Source organism: Protopterus annectens, chromosome 2.part0, assembly GCF_019279795.1.
Source record: "Protopterus annectens isolate FY-2018-M chromosome 2.part0, PAN1.0, whole genome shotgun sequence".
In the NCBI taxonomy this organism is placed as follows: Eukaryota; Metazoa; Chordata; order Ceratodontiformes; family Protopteridae; genus Protopterus; species Protopterus annectens.
The window spans coordinates 987,213,836-987,237,088 of NC_056728.1; the positions used below are offsets into that span (position 1 = coordinate 987,213,836).

Below are 23,253 nucleotides of genomic sequence, written 5' to 3' on the forward strand. Positions count from 1 at the left end.
AACTTTTCTGCAGCCTGTCCAACTGTCAGTTCTAGTTGTCGCTCGCCAGAGAACTCATGTTTGTGCTTCAGATAAGTACCCCATTGGGGTTTTTTCCTTTTCATTTAGCTGTGTTGATTTTTTTTTTTGTTGTGAGTACATGTCTGGTAGGAAGGGCAAGTGTCAGTGTGGAAGATAAATTCTACATAAAGACTCCACCAGCTTTGCTTATTTTGCTTAGCCCCAAACCATGATCACATCACATTTTTGCAACCCTGGCCTTTAGAGCAGTTCTTAATATTCCCTGGCTCTTATGACAGATGTAGTTAAACTCTTGTCAGAGATTTCACATTCTCCCAACTAAGCCAAACTTTCCACCATTCTTAATTCCTGCTCTCAGGTTACAGGGCACTCCATCAAATGTATTTGTGATGCAGTGGAGGCTGCAGCTACAGGGTCAGTCCTGAGAAGGTATTTATGGCTACAACCCTTACTGGATGACGTCAAATCTAAGCTCATGGATGCACCTCTATATAACAAAGCCTTATTTGGCACTGCTGCTGCAAACACATTTTGTCTCCCCCATTCCCAGTTTCCACTGAAACTGCCCAGCCAGAAACCCCTTTGTTAGGGGGGCAATTCATCCCCCCCCCCAAAGGTAAGAGGGATACTGGTAGATAGGCTTCTTCTAAGTCAATTTCTTCCACACCCTCTCAGAAATGTCCCTTTCAGGCCAAACCTGGTAGTCTGTGACTACCAGGCCTCAGATCCATCTCCCCCCTTTCTCTTCACTTCTCTCTTTCCCTCCCAGCTTGTAAACAGATAACAAAGGGATGCTTGGGTCCTCTCCATCATCAACCAAGGTTACTTCATGGTATAGGAAACCCATCCTACCTTCAGTGGAATCCCACAACCCCACAGGACAAATTGGTATTCTTTTCACTAGTGCACTCCTCTCTTCTTTCTCAGTGTATTATCTTGGAGGTGCCACCCAATCAAAGGCGAAAAGGATTTTACTCTAGGATGTTTCTGGTTCCAAGAAAGGATGGCCTTGTCGGTCCATCCTAGACCTTTCCCATTGAAACACCTTTCTAAAATTTGCCACCTGTTGCATGCTTGACTGTACCTACTCTACTCCCTCTTATCCTTCCCCCGGCCTTCTTGGTGTCTTTGGACATAAAGGATGCCTATCTTCACAATGCCATTCACAAACCGTTCAGGAGATTTCTTCACCTTTCTGTGGCGTCCTCTCACTTTCAGTTTTGTGCTTTGCCCTTTGGTCTAGCTATGTCACCAAGAGTATTCACAAAATGTTTAGCCTCTGTCATAGCCTACTGCAGACTCCAGGGCATACAGATATTTCCATATTTGGATGACCTGCTCATCTAGGCCCCATCTCTAGAAATACTCCTGGACAATCTGTCCAGCACAGTGTCCCTTCTGAAAGGGCTGGGGTTTACCATCAACCTGTAAAAGTCTTCCCTGATTCCCTCCCAGGATCATGTCTTCCTGGGGTGCAGGATTCTAACAGACATAATGATAGCCTGTTTACCCCCCAAAAAATTCTCTCACCTCCTATTTCCAGGACCCAATACCACTTCAGTCCCTAACCACCAGGGAGTTCCTGCAACTCCTAGGGTTCATGGCCTCAACTGTTCCAATTTTTCCTTTGCCAGACTATACATGGAGAAATTTCATTGGTTCCTGAGAACAGTTTGAAAGCAACACTCTCACCTTCTGGAATTTGTTGTCCCCCTCCTACCCTGTTTTTGATCAAGGAATTAGAGTGATGGATTCTCCAGGTCTCCAGAAATCCAGGCTAACCCCTTCAACCTCATCCATCCATCCAGGATTTGTATACAGATGCATCAGACATGCAATGGGGTGCAGCTCTGGAAAACTGGAAGGTCAGGGATGTGTGGTCCTCTCCTCAAACAAAAGAATACGTCAACATAAAGGAAATGATCTTTGCCCTCAAAATCTTCAAGCAGGGGAGGACAAAGTCCCAAATCCTTTGTAGACTGGCATTATACACCTGGGAGCTAGCCCAGCTGAGTCAGGTTTCCCTCCAGGCTGTTTACAGTCCATTAGCTCAGAATGTTATGGCAGATTCTCTCAGCAGGTCCATGACTCAGTCCCATGAGTGGATGTTGAAGAGGGATGTGTTTCTGGACCTTGTCCATCAATGGGGTATCCCTCAGATAGATCTTTTTGCCTCCCCCATAAACAGACAGCTTCCAAAGTATTGTGCCAGGATTACATGTCTAGGGGCAGGGAAGGTGGACACACTATCTTTTCCATGGAAGGGTATGTTTCTTTATGCACCCCCCCCCCAACTCATCCAGTTGGTTCTGCTGAAAATTCAGCAGTAACAACCAAGAATCTTCCTGGAGACTGACCCCCTTTTGGCCAAGACAGCATTGGTTCCCCGTTCTGCTACATTTAGCCAAGGGTAATCACCACAAGTTACCCCACAGGATGGACTTGCTCACACAGGACAAGGGAACTCTAGTGCATCCACAAATGTCAACCCTAAACTTGACTTTGTAGTTGATAAGGTTTTAATTCCCTTTAGACACCTTTACACTGAGGACATGCTACAAGTTCTGCAGGAGGCCAGGAAACCCACTACTAGGAAATCCTATGTCTCCAAAATGGAAGAGGTTTTTCCATCTGATGTCTCAAAAAACACTCACAACCACTGCCTGTAGAGGTGCCAGTGATTTTGTCTTACCTGTGTGAATTAATAAGTGTGGCTTGTCATATTCCTCAGTCAAGGCGCATCTTTCTGACATCTCTGCTTGTTTACCTATTTCTCCTCCCTTTGCTTCCAGGTTGGAAGTAAAACTGTTCTTAAAAGGCATCCTTCACATTAGCCCACCAAGGAAACCAGTGCCTCCTCCTTTGGGTCTCAATTTTGTCCTGGAAAAATTTACCCTAGGCCCTTTCGAACCAGCAGTGTCATCCTCCCTGCAACATGCACATGGAAAACTGTTCTCCTGGTGGCTATTACCTCTGCCAGAAGGGTTTCTGAGCTGCAAGCCCTTATGGCCTGTACTCCCTTCACTGTCTTTCTTAGGGACAGGGTTTCTCTTTGGAATAACCCATCCTTTATGCCCAAGGTGGTTAATGAGTTTTCCCTGAGTCAAGCTTTCAATCTTCCTGCCTTCTTCCCATCTCCCCAACTCTCCAGTAAGAGGATTCTCCCATACCTTGGACGTTCATAGACAACTCAGATACTACTTGTGCAAAACTAAGCCCATCCATAAGTCTGACTGATTGCTTGTCTGCTATCACCCAAGGGCCCTGGGCCAGCCTGTTTCCAAACAAACTATTTCCTCATGGATTTCTAAAACCATTTCTTTCTGTTACTCAGCCAATGGAAAGGCTCTCTCTTCTCCTGTAAGGGCACACTCTACTAGGTCAGTGTCCTCTTCTGTAGCCTTTTGTAAAGGATTGGATGCAGCCTCTATCCTGAAGGCAGCTACCTGGTCCTCTGTTCACACCTTCACCAAGCACTGTAAATTGGATATCATTTCCAGGTCCAGAGGACGGTTTGCTAGAGCTATTCTCCATGGCTTTGTGGAAAATGCTTCCAGATCCTCCTCCCAATTCCTCCTCTGCATGAGCTTTGGCATTCTCCCTCAAGTTATGAATATTGCAGCATATGAATAGAAGGACATAGAATAGTTGTGTAAAATCTTAGCATAGCCATAGATTTCCTTCTTTTCTATATGCTGCAGTATTGCTTCCCCCCAGCCTGCTCCCTGGTTACATGTTTCTCACTCTTTCAGGCTGGTGCTTTGCAGCATTCAGTTCTGGGGTTCGTTCATGCTCATGTCCGCTTTATACTCGATGTCTCTTTATGGCCGACGTATGCTGAGTGATGTGCGCTGTTGCACATACCTTGCAGCTGCATTTAGACTATTGGCCGGACGCAGACTCCCACATGTTATGAATACCGCAGCATGTAGAAGAGAAGGACATCTGTGTTTATGGTAAGCATAACTATTCTATGTCCTTCTATTTATATGCTGCAGTATACTAAAACAAGGCAAGATGAAGTGGGTGAGGGATCCTTCTATTCCAGGTTTCAAAAACAGACTGCTCTGAGACTTCTGTCTCATCCAGTATTAAAATATAATTTCAGTCCTGGATTACAGAACAAAATCCACGGTGGTGCAGCAGTAGCATTGTTGCCTCACAGCAAGAGGTTCTCCCGTTCAAATCTCGGCTGGAGTTCGGGGAGTGCCTTCTGTGTCGAGTCTGCATGTCCTCCCCATGGTTGAATGGGCGTTTGAAAGACATGTGTAAATGGGCATGCCTTCGTTGAAGGTTGGACTTCGAGCTGGCACCTCGACGTTCATGAAAATCTACTACCAATCATTAGCGGACTGGAGTTCCACTGTGGTGACCCTTAACCGGGAAAAGCTGAAAGACAAACAACAACAACATTACAGAATGAGATCACCTACATCTGGTCATCTGACTTCTGGTTCCCATACCACCCTTCACCCTTCCTTTACTAGAAACTGAACCAGAATCTTGCACATATGTGTTACCATATGCACATATAGAGCTTTGCTAAGATGTGTTATAGCATCTGGAAGCCATAAAACCATTTCAGCACTTCCACCCTTCCAGGCTAGCAATTAGTTCGCTGTTAAAGACAATACAGCAGTATTACTATTCCTTATTTTCACAGACATTTCATCCCTGGCTGCTGTCAGAACTATAAGATAAGATCTTTATGACCTAATTTAAGTAATTTAATGTTAGCTGGGGCTACGCTTAACCTCTTCTCTTTCAGTATCCTTTGTTACAATATTAATTTCAACACTTATAATAGTCTGACATACTGGTGCATTTCTTTTTTCTATCCAGCAGGACCCACTGTTGATACATTTTGTAACACAACAGACCACGCTGCTTTGCCAGGGATGGTCTGCACCTCTCCCATCTAGGCTTTCGAATATTAGCTAAAACATTGTCTTCCTCCATAGTGCCTTTTTTTAGGTAATGCCAAATTGAAAGTACTTCTGACAGAAAATCAAAACCAAGAAAATCTAGAAGTATTACTGGTCAATGCACGGAGTCTAAACAAAAAAATCCACTCCCTGGAAGTTCTTTTTACCCTAGAGATGCTGATGTCTGTGCGGTCTCTGAGACGTGGTTTAAAGCCGCGGACAGCACACCAGCAGTGCAGGGTTATAATGCCTTCCACATATTTAGACAATCTACTTCACAGGCAGAGACTACAGGTGGGTGTGTGTCTATTTACATCAAAAATAAATATACTTCAAGGCTGGTCAAATAGGACAATGCACTTGAGCTACTCCATGTTCAAATCACCATAGGTAAAATTCAGTACCACTTCCTTGCAAACTGTATGTCCCCCTCTATGACCCAGGAAACCCATGCCATGTATTTAAACTTATTAGAAACACTAACTATCCAACCCAGTACCATATTCATGGGTGACTTTAATTACCCCACTATTAACTGGGAATCCTATACGACATCAAATGTACATGCACAGAGATTCCTGGATTTTGTAAAAACAAACTCCCTAGACCAGATAGTCAGTACACCAACCACGAGTGCAACTATACTGGATCTGGTCCTCACTAATAATGCCCTCCCTGGTAAGGTCAGACCACAAAATGGCCTCCTTTGAAGTAAAAATAAAACCTGGTCCCTCAGCTAAACCAGGAATATTCAGAAATTATTGTAAGGCTAACCTCTTGCTATTAAGTGAGATCCTGGCAAAATTTCAAGCCCCGATAAACCCTGATAACACTTCTGCCTATGCAGAACTGTTCACAGAAACCCTGTACATGTATGTTAATGGCTGCATAGACAGCTGTACCCACCAGGAAGAAGTACAGAAGTATCTCAAAAAACAAGCCACCCTGGTGGAATCACAAAATCAATTGACTGCATAACAGCAGGTAGAAAATCATGGCAAAAAGTAGGAGGTGCAGCACCCAGCAGGATAAAAGTACTCTCATCAAACTAAACAAACAACTCCGAGGACAAATAAAATCTACCAACGCCAAATTTGAGCTACGTTTGGCCTTCCAGGCCAAGGACAACCACAAAGCATTCTTTAGCTATGTCTGCAACCTCAAAGGCAATACACAATTGTGTGCAGAGCTCACTGTAAATGGAGCCACCTGTACTGAGCCAGACGATATAGCAAACCTCCTGGCTGATATATTCAGCTCCAACTTTACTCCTCTCTCCCCCTCAACCTTCCCCCAGGAAGTATCATCATTTATAACTCCCCCAGCTATCACTAGGGAACAGGTCCTTAATGGTCTCTCTAAGACCAAGAACACTGCATCAATGGGCCCAGACAATATCCCAGGATGCTTTCTAAATAGCATGAAACATGACCTATCAGGGTGTCTGGAATTACTGTTGCCTCCAAACAGGCTTCATGCCTCATGAGTGGAGAAAAGGCAAAAGTCATCCCTCTACACAAAGGAGGATCCATCTACAGACCCTGGAAACTCCAGACCCATAAGTCTCACTAGTCTTGTATGTAAAGCCATGGAAATAATTATCATGGAGATGATCAATAGAGCTATAGTAAACCTCCAGACACTGGACATAACCCAGTTTGGTGTCGTCAAGGGCAGATCATGCCTACTCAGCCTGGTGGACTTCTTTGAGAAGGTCACCAAAGCAATGGATGAGGGCAAAATCTTTCACACTGCCTACCTTGACCTGAGCAAGGCATTTGACACAGTAAACCACTTGGGCATTGTTGACAAACTCAAGAGGTTAGGTAGAAACCCGTATGTCACAAAGTGGATAGCCAACTGGCTCACAAACAGGACCCAGGAAGTTAGAATTGGGGAGTCCACCTCTACAAAGAGCCCAGTCACAAGTGGAGTCCCTCAGGGATCAGTCTTTGGACTGCTCCTTTTTGGCATTTACTTCTCTGAAGTCAAGGCCAATGTCAGTGGTCTCTGACTGACTAAATTTGCAGATGATTGCAAATTAGGAGCAGTCATTGAATCTCACACTGACACAAATGTTCTTCAGGAGGGGCTGGCACACAGACAAATAACTGGTATCAGAGCCATGGACTAAAACTAAATGCCAAGAAATGCATAATAGTATCCTTTGGGAAGCCATCCATCCCTGGTAACTATCACATTGACAACGCACCCCTTAGAGCTGACCCAGTAGTCGAGGACCTAGGGATAGTAATCTAACCTTCGATCATCATGTGTCTACAGTGGTGAAGAAATCATTCTGTGTTGTGCAGCTTATAAAAAATGTATGGCATCTAAATCCAAGGAACTCATTGCTCCACTGTATTCAGCATTCATCAAACCTGTCTTTGAGTACAATATCCCCTTTGGTATGTACCTAACCAGGCATATCCAACAACTGGAACATCCACAGAGATTCCTCTCTAAAAGAAGACAGGGTGTAAGAAATATGTCCTATGCAGACCACCTCAAGGCCCTATCCCTGTATTGTGTCTCCTACAGGCTTTTGAGGGGAGATCTATGTCTGGCATAGAGGGCATTGTCAGACTCCACTCTGATGGACCTTTTGCATATTCACAAAACAAACAGTACCAGAATTACCCATTCTAAAGACTTAAATCTTGCCTATGATATAAATAGGACCTGCTGGAGAGAGAGGTTTATATCCCAAAGACTACCCCATCTATGAAACAGGCTCCCCATCCATGTGAAGCAGAGTTCCTCCCTAATCCAATTCAAGTGCAACTTGGATAATTGGATGGGAAACCGGAAATTCATTCCTGGTTTGGCACCTATGTTTCTGATGCAGACAGGTAACCTGTAAATGGTTCATCTCCCAGGCCCATGCTTACAGTTATCAAGAGTATCGGAACTTGTCAGAGATTTGGGATGCATGGCTAGGCTTAAAAAGGCCCATGTGGTTGTTAGCCTAGTAAACACTTATGAACCTATGAACAAGCAGCTTTACAAGTACATATTCAACACAAGCACCTGTAGAAATCAGTTGTTATACAAATGATATATAATTCTTTACAGAACTCCAGCTAGCTATGCTGGCATTTCTTACTCATCTACTGCCCTACGTTTCCTGGCATAGCTGGCAGTACCTCACATCATCACAGCAGCCACTTTTTTCCAAAAACTAGTGCTTTCCTCCCTTTTAAAATATTATTAAAAAAAACCTTCAGTATTCTTATCACTTTCTTACCTCCTAGCTTCAGTCATTTCACAGAAATACCTTCTATTCTAGGAGACTTCTCTTATGATTTGTTATAGATTGTTTTTGTCTCATCTCTCCTAGTTGGACTATTTATTGTCGACTCTCATCTTCCTCTAACATTTGCATAATGAAGTCTTACATAAACATTTCTATTTGTGATTTTTCTTGGTTTCCACATTCCTCTGCTTTACACAAATGTTCATAAAATTTTAGAAATATCTCTAATACCTTTGTAGGATCTTAGGTTATTTTTCTTGTCATATTTTTCCTGTGTTTGGCAACAAGCCTTTCTACTTTCTGTTGGCTAAGTCATTGTGCTAAAAGTTTTTGTGCTTTGGAGTTCTTACTAAAATAGTTGTTTAAAAGCAATATTTCTAAAGTCATGCATATTATCCAAATACTTACTCATCTTCTGTTTAGCACTCTGCAGTTATTCATTTTCTTGTGCTATCAGATTCCTCTTATTTCTGTATACCTTAACTTTTGTCAGACCCCCTAAGTAATTCCTATTTCTTACCATGAAGCACGACCAACATGTTCTAAAGCACTTTAATATAAAATCCACAGAACACCAACACTCTCTCTAGTGCCTTGGCAGTAAAGCTTTAACAGAGTATATTGAAAGCATTTACATGTTTAATAATGAGTTTATTGTTAAACGTGATAAAATACTTTAGCTATATAGATGATTTAATTTTCATCTGTGAAGTTGGGTTAGACAAGGTCATGGACTTTATACAGAGCCTTCATAGAAATAGGTTTAATATAGGTTTTGATGGGTTACAGCTGGGGAATAAAGTTAACTATTTAGATGTAACACTTGAGGGAATAAATAATAGCACCATTAAAACAAAAATTTATAGAAAATGTGATAACCTTGATTATATTTTACAGGAAAGTAGCTGTCATCCATCCCATACCTTAGAATCTATGGGGAATTTATAAGGTTGGAAACGTTATGTAGTGAGAAAAAATGAGTATCGAGATGAGATAGATAGGGCAGTTCAGATGTTTATAAATAGGGGGAACAATATAGACTTGATTAATGAAGTGAAAAAATAAGATGAGTAAAAAAGTAAAAATAATTTATAAAAAAACAAGAGAAAGAAATCAGTTTAAGGAATGGAGAAAATGGTGAAGATTTAATATATTTTGTCATGAAATATACATTTGTTTTCTAACCAATTTATGGATTTAAGAAGAAAAAAATGCTGCTCCCAAGCCAGAAAATGATATTTTAGTAAACAAATGTAAGCGCTTTAGTTTCCATTGCTACAGAAACATCATCAGACCCAGGGTTTAGATTTTGCATTGGTAGCAAGACAACAAGGGGTGGTAACCTATGGCGCATTCCTTGTGAAAAGTGCTCAGTATGTCAATATGTAGTGAGCAGGGGCAGCTCGTGCTGTAGTACTGCAGGACTGCAGACTGCAGCCCCCCACCTGTACAATAAACTTTTTGAAAAATAAATTAAAAAAAAAAAATCACAGACTCCACGCATGCGTGCATGGTTCTTGAGAACTCCATGCACGCATGCATGCTCATTCCAGAGCTCCAGACTGCTCCATTAGGCAATCCAGATAGGAAAGGCAGGAAACTCCACCCTTCCAGCCCAGAGGTCTGTGCGGTGATGACCGCACAGACCGAAAGGTCACCAGACTGCATCGCTAGCAGGAAAGAGGCTCCAGCCTGCTACTCTCGTGGGACTAGCCATCTCTCACAGGAGACCCATGCACAGGCAGCCATTTTGTGGAGGACAGGTAGTGGATTCACATTTTATGGAGGGGTGTGTGTGTGTGTGTGTGTGTGTGTGTGTGTGTGTGTGTGTGTGTGTGTGTGTGTGTGTGTGTGTGTGTGTGTGTGTGTGTGTGTGAAATGCCCCAGGTACTACATGGTGGTGGGTAGAGAATAAGGCTTGAACCCTGTACCTTGAGCCCAGGTGGCAGGAGCCTGAATTCCCTACCCACCACCATTTGTAAAAACATTGCAGATTTTTCCCTTATACTTGTTCTATTCCTCATAAAATCCGTGGTTTCTGTATTTGTGTCCTTGCAAAGCTGGTAGCGCATTGTTGCCTGACAGCTACAGGTTCTTTGGTTTGATTCTTTGCTGGGGTGCCTTACCTTTTCTGTGGAGTCTGTATGCCCTCCCTGTGTTTGTTTCCTCTAGTGTTCTCCCATCTTCCAAAGACGTGTCTTATCTGGAGTGTTTCTCCCTGGGCCTCTGCTAAAAATTAGCTTTTGTTCCAAGTCAGACTTTCCTGGTTAATAAATGTTAAAAATGACACGCATTTGAATATCAGACTTCATATTCTTCAGAAAGTGCATGGTAACGCAAAAGCTTCTATTCTAGCAATTTTCTAAGTGTATAAGATGGATATTTGAAATTTGTCCCTGTTTTTGGGATTGTGTTCCCCCATTATTGGCTTCATCCAGATTTTTTGTGCTAGGGTTGAGAGCTATGGTAAGAAGTGAATTCACTGAATATGTATGAGGGCTATATTCCCCCATTACTGGCTTTGTCCGGGTGTTTTTTGCTAAGAGATTGAGAGCTATGGTGAGAACTGAATTCACTGAATGTTTGGGGGCTGTATTCACCCATTATTGGCTTTGTTCAGGTGTTTTGTGCTAAGAGGTTGACAGCTGTGCTATGGTGAGAACTGAATTCACTAACTGGTAGCCATTTAAGTTTCCGTCTTCCTCTTTCACAAAACAGCTGATTTGGCATAGTAGTATGTTGCTCTGACTGTTTTGCACAGGGTCCTGGGTTTAAGGCTTGTCAGTGAAATGTATGGTGGTAACACAGTATTTTATTCTAGCAACTTTCCAACATTATACAAGCAATGTTTAAAATGCGTCCCTGGTTTTTGGGCTTTTGTCCCCCCCCCCCACAATAAACTTTGGCTTTTTCCAGATTTCTTTGTGCTGCAAAGTTTAGAGATACAGCTGAGTGAGTAGATTTTACAAGAAGCTGAGAGCTACAGGGGAGCAAAAGTTTAGTGCTGCTTATACTGAGTCTGCTTGGCTTGTTAATAGCACAACAGGTAGCATACTTGCTTTTGATACAGAAGGCTGTGGGTTCTACTCCCACAGTAGATAGATGCATTGCTAGTACTGTACTTTGCAAAGGGGGTGGATGCTGCACTCCTTTTTGGCGAAGATACCTAGTAACTATGAACTTGTTATCAGTTTGCCATCCATTCCCTGTTGCAATATTGCTAGCTTAACATTTTTTAGTGTAAGATAGGCAATTTATCCCTCAAAGGTAACGGGCACTTTACTTGTAGATGAAACAATGAAATACAAAGTTGTTTGCTAGCAGCAGCCTCTTCATTAGTTACAGATCTCTTTAATGTGGAATTATTTAGATGACTTTTACCTCAGAGATTGTGCATATGTACTGATACTGGTGGACTGTAGAAGTTTGAGTAGACTTTTATGATGGAAATGTTCTGAATTGGGCAGTTTTGTCATTACTGGTGCATGCACTTTGTTTCATTGTTTACTGGAAAAATTTCAAAACAAATTTAAAACACCCTCTAAAACTGTACTGTATTGTACAAGGAATATAATTTAATACAATCAGGAAGGTGTATGAAAGAGCATGCATATGTTTCCTGTGCAAGGGGCCTGTGATTTGAAAACAGTCCAAACCCAAAGTTAATCTGCCACTGGCAAAATGTATTTACTTTGAATGTGGGTTTCAATGCTGTTTCAGTGAATGTGAGTTTTCAAGGGCAGAGTAATTTTAATGCTAAGTCTGTTTTCATTGTGAGACTGCATTGCTTTGTTTAGCAAATATGATATCTATTAGTGTTTGCGCTGTAAAATGCAAAATAAAACTTTCAAATGAAGTCCAAATCATCGCAGAAGTAAAGCAGTATGCACATTAGTGTTTATGTTTTTTGTTTTTCGGCTTTTCCCGGTTAGTGTTTATGGTAAATGGGGTGAAATAGCCAAGTAATGGTTCATTGGAATGGCTGTAGGGGGGGAGCTCCATTCGACCATGATTTTGTGAGGGGGAGATGGGCAGCAAACTCAGACAGCCCCGGTTGAACTATACCTTTCAACTGTCCAGATTTTTGCAGAATGAAGAGATTTTTGTTTCTTATTTTTGGTTTGTTCCTCATAAAATTTGTGGTTTTCTGTCAAATCATTTAGGAATGAAGTCACTAAATAATGAAAGACACTGAGTTTCAGACTTCATAACCTTCAGAAAAATGCATGCTTAAAGCAAGACCTGTTATTCTATCAACTGTCTCAGTTTATACAAGAGCAGTTTTTAGTACTGTTTGTAAGTTCCCCCAATATATTTGGCCTTGTCCAGATTTCCTGCATTAACAGGTTGAGAGTTACGTGCAAATAAATTGCTTTATAGAATTAGGCATATCCAAACCTCTCAACTGTACCCGATTTTGGCTCAAAATGTTGCTCTTCCCCTAATAGTCTCTCCGCAAAATGGCAATTTTGGAAGAAAACATGGAGGGTTTACAATTAATAAATAACTGTAATAATCTGTTATAGATTGGTTTTATTTCAGAAATGCATGTAGATTATTTTATTTTGTAAGCTTCTGAAGTTAGCAGTACTAATATTAAAAAGTGTCCCTTCTTTGCAGGTTCCCAGCTGTATTGTGTGGATATTTTATATTTTTGAATCACATTTTTGGTCCATTTTTCATAAAATTGTTTTTTTTTTGGCAAATTAGTGGCAAATCATTAAAGACTGAAGTTAGAAAATAATGACAGACATTTCAGTTTCAGATTTCATACCCTTCAGAAAATTCATACTAATGCAAGACCTACTGTTCTGTTATCTTTCTAAGTTTATAAGAGCAATATTTAAAAAATGTCCTTATTTTTGGGCCTTTTTCCCACTTCTATTTATGGCTTTGTCCAGATTTCTTGATCTGAGGTTGAGAGGTATGACAAATGTGTAAGGGCCATCGCAGTCAGCCAGAGACATTTCAAATTGTGACATACTTGTTGCACCCCACTCCCCCATGTAGTGACTATGGATGTGTCCAAGCAAGGCAAGGAACAGTATGCAGTGTAAATGTGCAAGCTATCCCCCCATCCAAGGTAGACACAAGTACTACAATGGCTTTTCATCTATCCTTGATTTTGCAGAATGTTCTGGTTTCTGTCATATTTTTATACTGTTGATTTATGCTTATTATTCAAAAAGTGCCTGTTGCTCTGTGTTTAAATAGCAATGCTTTAACGACCATCTGGTAAGCTTGTCTGAGATTGTAAGATGCAAGTAAGTTTTAATAAGCATACTGTTAACGAATTGCCAACATTGAAAGCCTTTCTGTTGTTGCCATGCAGAGAATACTTACATAACTAGATAACATGGGTATTGAAATGCATATGACAATATTTGTAATAAAGGACAAGATTACATTATTTTAAGAGCTCATTACATGCTTTACCTGCAAACTAAACAGAATGTCAATCTGTCATGTGTGGTCCATATCCTGTGCAGTAATCCTTTAAGCAATGTATGTTGAGCTTGTTTCCTGTTTGCTTTTCATTTTTTACTTTGATCATGTTTTCCCCATGAAACAAGTAGATAGTTGTTGTCAGGCAGCAGGTCTTTTTTGGATAAGAAACATTTTTAAAAGTGGGGGTATCACAGAGATTGCTACTTTCAGCTTGTTACTTGGTACTTTAATAAAGCTGAATATAAATTATAATTAGAACCGCAGTGCAAGGAGAAGTGGTTTGAGTTGAGTGCTGCCTTTTTTTTTATACTTGATTTTAACTGGCATTCCAGTAATGTATTTAAAAAGTAATTTATTTTTTCATGCCTCATAGCCTTTTTGTTTCCATCTAGATATTAAGTAAGCTGCCATGTAGCCAATGGATTGAAATATTTTTTTTCTTCTACACTTTCCATTTTTCTTGATTTGACTCTCATAATGATAGTTTGGCACCCAGGGCAGCGTATTTATTTAATTAAACTTACAGGTTTTGTGGTTTTTATCATAGCCCCTCCCCTTTCTGGTTGGCCACACCCATTCCCATTGACCCCACCCATTCAGCTGTCTCCTGCAGCTCCCCTTTGATTTGAAGTCACCAGCCACCACTGGTAGTGACTAGTTTTCCCGTAGTCAATGGCAAGAAATTCCAAGTAGAAGGTTGTTTCAGCTGTATTAGTGAGGGAGTTGTATATGCATTAAAATGCCCATGTGGGAAATACTGTGTAGGGGAGACCAAAAGAAGTTTTTCTATGAGGCTAAAAGAACATTTGAGGGATATTAAGAAGAAAAGCGAAGTTAGCCTGGTAGCCATGCATTTCCAACAGGCGCATAATAGTGATGCTGCTGGGTTACAAGCGACAGTTTTGGATCAGTTATATAAAGATAAAATAAGGTTTAATGATATTAAAAGACAGTCAAGGAAAAAGGAATCTATTTTTATTTTGAAATTTAATACATTAGTACATAGGGATGTGAATAAAGAATGTAACTGGAAATGTTTTTTATGAAATGTCTTTTTAAAAAAATGTTTTAACTGATTTTTGTCTAAAGTGTTTAATAAATTGGTTAATTGTCTGGCAATGATGTATAAATAGGAAACTGGGTTTGGACAAGGTATACTCTGTTAAAGGCGTGTTACCTAGGAGCTAGAGAATGTTGGCATTCTGTGGATTTTATATTAGTGTTTTAGAATGTGTTGGCCTTACTTCATGGTTTTGTTGGATTTTTTTCTGTATTGATGGTTCGTATAATTCCTATTTCTTCTTTCCCATAGCTCTTTCTTCTTTATTTCTACCATAATGTTAAACTCTATATTTATTTTATCCCACTCATTAGCTATCCCTTCTGAAGAAATATCTATGTTCTTTAATAACCCTGAAATTATTTTCACTACCCATTTCTTAAACGTGTCTGTTTTTAACAAGTAGGGAAGCACAAGCATCTCATTTTTTACTTCATTGCCGTGCATTTTTGTCTTACTTTTTGTAGGTGCATATGTGTTAAAGCTTTCAATTAAATACATATGCCCATGTGGATTTTAAATTCTTTCCCGTTATTGTACCCAGGAAAATAATGTATATATATATTCTGTCTGATTTCCTACTACTGAATTCTCATGTAAAACAATTACCTTCTTTTTGTTATATTTACTGTTTTAGGACCCCCAATATGTCCTCACTGTTGTAAATTAAGTTTCACTGTCCATCCATAAGTAAGATTTCCTGCTGAAAGCTGATTATTTTCCCCATTTTATTTAAGCAGCATGGTAGCAGTTTTTCATGGACTATAAATATGTCAGTAGAATTGTCCTCCCTTGCCAATAACCCCTTACTACCAGAAATTTATGTCACTATTGGAGTCCCTCTAGATAACAGTATTAACCTGTTCTGCTTACAGAAAAGTCTTTGCATCCTGTTGCCTTCAAAGAAACAAAAAACTGTACAATTGCCTGCACAGAGCGCTGCAATTTTAGCATGTTTAAAAACACGTTTTATTTAAAAAAATTCTTCTTTTTAAACTTTAGTGAACAGTTGCTGCAGTTTATACCCTCCCTGCCCTAAGTAATGCAGCACTCAGGTTTCAGTTTTTAAGTAAAAAAAAATATATATATACTTTTTAAAAGCCGGTTCTGCATTAAAGAGACATCAGGATTGGCTGAACATACCCACTCTCCAACACTCTGCACCTCGGCCAGTTGCCCCTCTTACCCCAACCCTAGCTACTTTACTGCCTATATTAGTAATGATGTAAACACAACAATAGAAAGAACTGTTCCAGATAAAATTGTAGCAAAAAGAAAACAGTAATAAAACTGGGTGCAACCGAGTGTTTGCAGAAAATGATTATTCCATCTAGTCCAAGAAGAAGAGAAGCAAGTAAATCCTAGTAATCACTGAATGTCCAGAGGCATGTGAGAGAATTCAGTGATTACTAGGATTTACTTCTCTTCTATTTGTACATTTTTAGCAAGCAGTTTGATACAGTTGAAAAATGTATATTTTTTAAACTAAATCACGAGCGCCATAGCACTCTGTGCAAGCAGGGTAAGAACTGTAGCAATAGAGTTTAAAAGAAGCATTTTTTTTTAATCGAAGATGTTGGAGGAGAGTTGGGGCAGGGCAGAGAAATGGGACCTGAATGTCTGTGGTGGGGTGGAGGGGTTGTGCATCTGGCCATCTGGCTGGTGTGCCAGTAGAACGAGAGGAGAGTTTTTTTTCTTTCTTTCTTGCTCTTCACTTGAGGAGATGAGGGGGTGAAACACTGATTCATATTATCAACCCATGGCTCTGGTTGAACCAGCTACATTTCTGAATATGAACTCAAAGTGTACTTGTATGCAGAGAAAAAGAACAATGAACTTCAAAACCAAAACACTTCCCTCAGAAGTAAAACCACAGCACAGTTTAGCACCTGATCAAAATCAACAACAACAAAAGGGGGTAATCCAATAGCATTTTATTCCAAAATCAAAATGAGTTAAGTGCTTTTGCCCTATTACATGAAGGACTTCTTCAGAACTAAATTAAAATATAAGCCCTGTAATTGAGAGTAACAATAAAATTAAAAGGGGAATAATTAGATTCATCCAAAAATTTGAATGTATCATACCATAAATGTACACTAAATAAAACATTAAGTCCTGAACCATCATTAACAGTAATAGTTTGTCTTAGTAAAATCATCATAGTTTGTAATAAAACCTTAATAATATATTTTTTTAAGTTTTAAAGTTTAGCTGGCCTCAACTTTAAAATAAGTTCATTAGAAATTAATTTGTGTAGACCTGGATCCCTGTTGGCTTGTAATGACTGTTTGTATTCAAGTCGATCTTCTCACTGAATCCCCCCTAGGATTTTTGTGGAGTTGCTACAAAACATAACATTTAAACTGGCTATTAACACATATTCTTGAATGTTTACCTAAGTAATTAGAGTCAGTATTGTTGCTAATATTGTGTGTGTGTTCATAAATACATTTCTTCAGGGCTGTTTCTGTTTTACCAACGTAAAAGGCGCAATAAGCACATATACATATATAAGCCACCCCTATACTGTTACAGTTAAAATATTCCTGAACCCTAATTTGCCTCTTCCAGCTAATAATGTTGATTAACGTCAGTATTGCCAATATAAGGGCATTGCTTATTTATAGTTGCCAGTTTATCAGTCAAAAAATTGACTCATAAATTCTTCAAGCTCATACCTTTCTTGTATGTAAACTTGGGGGGGGGGGGTTTAAAAACTTTTAAAGTACCAATAATTTGACCAACAATATTCCAATATTTTAAGGTAATAAAACTAATACGGTTTTAAAATCCTGATTATATTCCAGACAAATAGCAGAGGGAAAAAAAACATTGCCCATCCTTGACTCTAAGGGTGTAAGATCTCCCTGTACAAGTGGGGGTTCATTACCATCACTACCACATAAAATAGGAACATATTCAGAACCCCAGGCAGAAAGTACTTCAGAAATATTATTGTTAAGGAGCTCTGATTTTGAGGTGTCTTAATTTAACTGCAACAACAATTCTGCTTTCAGTATGGTCCTCAGAGACCCTTTAGAGCTTCCTCCCCTGCAACCCTCTAACCGGTTGTGACCGATGGAAGAGCATCTCAGGAACCTCCAAATGAGTTACAGCCAAAGAAGAATGGCAGAGGAAGAATATTATCTCAAAATATTGGAATATTTTGTTCAACTTCTAGTACTTTAAAAGTTTTTAAGGATCCCCCCAAAATTTGCATACAAGAAAGGTATGAACTTGAAGAACGTATATTAATCAAACAATTTTTTGACTGATAAGCAAACCACTATAAAACTAGCACCTATAAATGTGGGGCATATAAACAATGTCCTTAAATTGGAAATACTGACGTTATCAACCTTACTAGCTGGAGGAGGCAAATTAGGTTTGGAACTGTAACAGTATAGGGTGGTTTATATATGCATATGTGTTTGTGACACCTCTTCTGTTTGTAAAACAGAAAGACCCCTGAAGAAACGTATTTACAAACACGTACAATATTACTGGTGATACTGACCCTTAATTCCGTAACTAAGCATTCAAGAATGTGTGTTAATAACCTGTTTAAATATTATGTTTTGGAGCAACTCCAAAAAAATCATGGTGGGGGGGGGTCAGTGGGAAGACCTACTGGAATATAGAGAGTTATTTTGGTAATTGTCATTTCAAGCCAACAGGAATCCAGGTCTAAACAAATTAATTTCTATTGGTCAGTTAAACTTTAAAACTTTAAATTTTTTTCAAAATTGGGTGCTGTGGTTTTACTTCTGAGGACAATGTTTTTGTTTTACATTTCTGAATAAAGTTTTTGGCTGCTTTTTCATGGCTGGACTGGGAACATGTACACAGTGTGCCTCTTAGTTAAATAAAACATTAGTCTAGTTGTTTATTTGTGTTTTTATAAAATTAATGCAGTCTGTTTCTTCCAATTTCTCTGGTACAGCAGAAAATCTCATGTTTTGTGTGTGTTCTGTTATATAACTGTGCTATTTTCTTGAGAAGTGACATATTCAGCCAACCTTTTCTTAACTTCATGCATTGATTTGTTGCATTTTTATCAGTTCATCTGAATAGCTATTTAAATATACTTGTAGTTTTTTATGAATGTGTGTTTTTCTAGGCTAACAGCTTGACAGGTTTATTGCTGAAAGCCACTTTCAGGAAAAGTGTAGTTGCCCTTTCTCCACTGTTGTGCGATCGTGGAAGTGGGTGTGTATATATATATATATAAGTTATGGATGGGGTGGATTCTTCCGAACCTCCCCTGCAAAATAAACTTTTTAGGTTCTGTTCACTGAAAATTGCTTTCAGAGATTTTTTTTTCGCTGCTTTGTCTTTCAGACATACAGTGTTTGATAAGTAATCATGAATATTATAAGCCTTTTTTGTTTAAGTATATTCATCAGTGTTTTGCTTATTTTAAACACATTTGATTGTATTTGATTTATTTTTTTAGCCATCTAATATACCAAATAAAACCTGAACTGCTTTTTGCTGATCAGCTGCAGGATTTAATGTTCTGTTACGTACTCCAATTTTTTTTTTTTTGGATGAAATCCAGGAAGTGTAATTACTAGCCAGTAACAGAATTGTACCCCATGTTGATAGCTTTTACTTGTTTTCACAGTTTTTTTTTTATGTTTTAACAGTGGGAGAGCACTGATGCAGCCATCTTGGAAGTACCATAGTCTCCAAATATTTAATTCAGAAAGCTAGCAGTAGTATATTTTCTTTGATAAAGCTTTATTGGCCTGACTGTGCCAATTATGATTTAAAGAAAGTAGAAAGTCTTGTGTGTTCAGAAGCCATGTAGCTGAAACACTGGCATGTCCTTAAGGGGTCATTTGCATATATTCCGTAGGCCTGTGCCACTGGAAATTCTAACCTGCCCAAGACAAGTTCTTCTTGTAATTTTTTCCTCAGAGGGGCAAGCAACTGAGTACAAATCATCATATCTCATATAAAACTGATACAACATGGATTATTTCAGTAGAATGTTAGTGAGAGACTTAGATGAAACTTTTTGTAGATATTTTCAGTAACAGCTTAGTGTTGATTGTGAAGTAGCAGTATTCAGTAGTGTTTAAAATGTGAGTCATGGACCCAAGCATTGTACTGTGATGAACAGTTTCAGGAGCATCCTGATTATCATCACTGGGTCTATTTCCTGACTATGCATAACTTTTAGATGTAGTTCATTTTTTCTGGGGTAGGCTTCGTAGTGAGTTCAACTGTTTATTTTTATTTTTATTTCAGCATTACTTATGTGCCTGCAGAGTATGTGGAAGAGTACAGGGCCAGCCTTGGAGAGAAGCCTGGTGAACTTTCGTCACTAGAGACCTTATTGCCTTCTCAAGTCATTAGGTGAGTAGTAAAAAAATGTTACTTAAATTGCAGCCTGTTAATTCACAAATATATGTTGCAGTTTCCTGGCATCATAGACCAAAACAGAAATTGAGACATGAAAAAAGCAGCATGACTTTAGTTTTTTTTAATCATTATTTTGTGACTGTGCTTACTACTTACTTCTTTATCAGCTATTTGGTGTTACCCCAGGCAAGAGCAATATTGTTTCACTGACTTTTTTCCCAGTGTATGATTTACACCTGTAAAGTTAATTGAGCTTTAAAGCATACTAGATCCAGTTTTCAGTATGCAGTCTTAAAAGATGGATTTGAATTTTAGGATCCAGTAGGAGCTGTTTTTTATTTTCTGTCTTGCCTTGAGTATACAATGCTTTTCTGCTGCTCCCACAGCTTGAATGTACAGTGCCTTTGTGCAAATCCAACACCTATGTAAGCTGTTTTGACTTATCCATGTTGTAGACTGCGGGTTCAAATAGAGCGTCACCTGCTGTGGTGCTGGAGTTTTCATAATGTAGATGTGCCAGTGTCCTGTGTACCTCATGTCAGGACCATTCTCAGTGGATCTGTTCTTGAATTACCCTCCCCCTGTGTCATCTTAGGTATTTTCATCTAAGAGTTCCTTAGTTGAGTTCACAAGAGCCCTTTGCCTAGGCTTGCCTTGATATTTTGTGCCATACTAGTAGACCATATCTAGCCCTTCCCAGTTCTTTTCTGCTGCATTTTGCAATTTGGTAGACAAACACATTGTGAAGTGCTGCCATGCATATCAGCATTTTAATCCAGCTGGTATTTCACCCTGACTGTGCAAAGGCACAGCAGGAGAGAAGCTCTTAGTCTACTTTGCTTCATGCAAGATGGCAGTAGTCAAAAGTGCCCAGGGCTGAATATACAGGACTGTCCCTTATGTTGCCTCAAACTCTGTTGGAAGGCAAAGAAGATGGAGAGCAGAAGATATTATTGCAACTTTCTGTAAGTCTGTCCTTGAGACAGTCTTGATGTCTTTGCATGCAGCTGACTTGATTTTTACTAATGAAAGTTGAGTCTGCACTCATCTTCTGCTTCAAGGGATGATGAGGGACATCTGAGGGATGCATTCCTTCTTTTCAGACATGCAGGGGTTTGCATTCCAGGATGCTGGTATGTTTTGTTCCCCACTCAAACACCTAGAGGTATTGTGTGACTGGACTCTGCCAGAGATCGTTCCCTTGATTCTCTCCCTCACAGAGAGAATGCAGCCTTCTACTCAGTTGTTCCAATGTATTAACATAAAGAGGGTCGTCTAGGGTCCAGAGCTCCTGCACTAGTGCCTACAGGTCTAGCCCTTGATACCATAAACCTGATTAATGCTTTTTTTTTTAAACAAGAAACATCTTTATTAAATTATCACTTATGACATAGGCATTAAATAAATAAAAACAAACCATATTTTTTTAAATAAGAAACAAATTTATTCACACGTATACGATGGGGAATCTTACATTTATATAAATGAAAACAAACCATACAGACATAATTTCAGTTGCAAACATACATTATAAATCACTTATAATCTATCCAGTCATTGTCAGTCAAACATTACATAACTCATTTAAATCCTGCCTTCTTTTAAACATTCCTCCTCCTTTGCATGTGCTGTTCCAGCTGTTTTTTCCCAGTTCCAGTTGTTTATCTCTTGTTACTGTATTCGCTACTTCTAGTAAAGTTGGTTTAGACTTTGATTTCCATGTTCTAGTCATTGCTTTTTTGGCAGCCGCCATAATTAGACACAGCAAGACCTTACACATTATGTCTAGGCTATTCCAGTTCTGTATCATAGCTCAAAAAATCATTTCCTTGTTACACCAGTTTGCTCACCCAGTATCTTTGACAGAGAAGTCTGCAGGGCATCTTTAAAGTCTGCCAACACATTACAATCCCAGAAAATATGTTACCATTTACCTCTTTCATCCCCCATCACACTTCCAACGTTCGCTGTCTACCTGATGAAAAATTCTTTGGCATCTACATGGGATATAAAAATACCTATGTAAACACTTCCAAGCAAAGATCCTAACTCTTCTAGACTTTGTTGCATACTTGGGAGACATACATATATCCCCCAGTGTTTCTTTGTGAATTGCTTATCCAATCTCTCTTCCCTGTCGTTTCTAACCTCCTCTGATTGATTCTTATAGTTATCATACGATATTTTATATGCTCTACTAATTATTCCTTTTTTTAATGACAACTTCTGTTCTAGATTCCACTAAAAACTCTACCAGTGCTGGTCTGTTGTTTAAGACCCCCCTATTTCTTTATCTTTGCCTGTACTCTGATATCAGCCCTTGATAGGGAAGGCAATGTCTAGCTTGCAATCCAAATAATTTCTTGGCATCTTCCCATTCTATTACCTTTCCCTCTCTAGTTATTTGTTCCCAATACCAAATTCCAGCCCCCTCTTGTCTATTGTCTGTATCCCTAATTTGATTTATCCCTATCGCAGACTCTCCTTTCTCCATTCCCTTGTTGGCTTAGTTCTTAGAATGCTTTGTGCTATTTTAATAATATAATATTCTGTATGATTATTGTCGTTCTCCTTAAAAGGCTTCTTCCAAAATCCCAGTCTGTCATTGTTTCTTGAGCGTCCCCCTGTTTCATCATCATCCCTTTCCACTTACAATTATAGTTTTCTGCTTATGCTATGTATAGGACACTTAACTGTGTTTCTCTGAAGTGCTGCTTCAAATAAGGTGTTCCCAACCCACCTTGGAAGAATTAGCTTATCCCACTTGACTCTTGTCATCTTCCCCTCGCAGATAAAATTCTTCAGCTTTTTAATTGCTATCTACAACTTCTCCTGTGGTTGATAAAAATATGCTTGACCTGTATATGAGACTTAAGGGACTAAAAACATTTTAACTGCTTGTATCTTACTATAGATACCCATATGACAGAGATTCAATTTTCTCAGTTTTTGTATTATATTTTCTTTAGTCTCTTTCCACATATCCTTAGCTGCCACACATTTTTAAGCCATATTCCTAAATACTTTATTTTATCATGTCCTGATAAACATGGATATTGCTGAACCAGTTGGTGTGTGGGTATATAATTTATTGCTATTGCCTTTGTTTTAGCTTTATTAACTGTGTATCCAAAAAGATTTGAAATGGTCTCAGAATGCTCCACAACACT

General features: G+C 39.2%; 1 protein-coding gene across 8 annotated transcripts in view; it reads left to right on the plus strand.

Annotated features, from left to right (window-relative positions):
* The window catches only part of MPDZ (multiple PDZ domain crumbs cell polarity complex component), a 3,829,210-nt gene that overhangs the window by 2,269,531 nt on the left and 1,536,426 nt on the right, over nucleotides 1-23,253 (plus strand). For all 8 annotated transcript variants that reach the window (XM_044061234.1, XM_044061239.1, XM_044061240.1 and 5 more), the window contains one exon: nucleotides 19,970-20,077. In XM_044061234.1, the coding sequence (XP_043917169.1) occupies nucleotides 19,970-20,077 (108 nt within the window). The remainder of the gene's footprint in view (nucleotides 1-19,969; nucleotides 20,078-23,253) is intronic.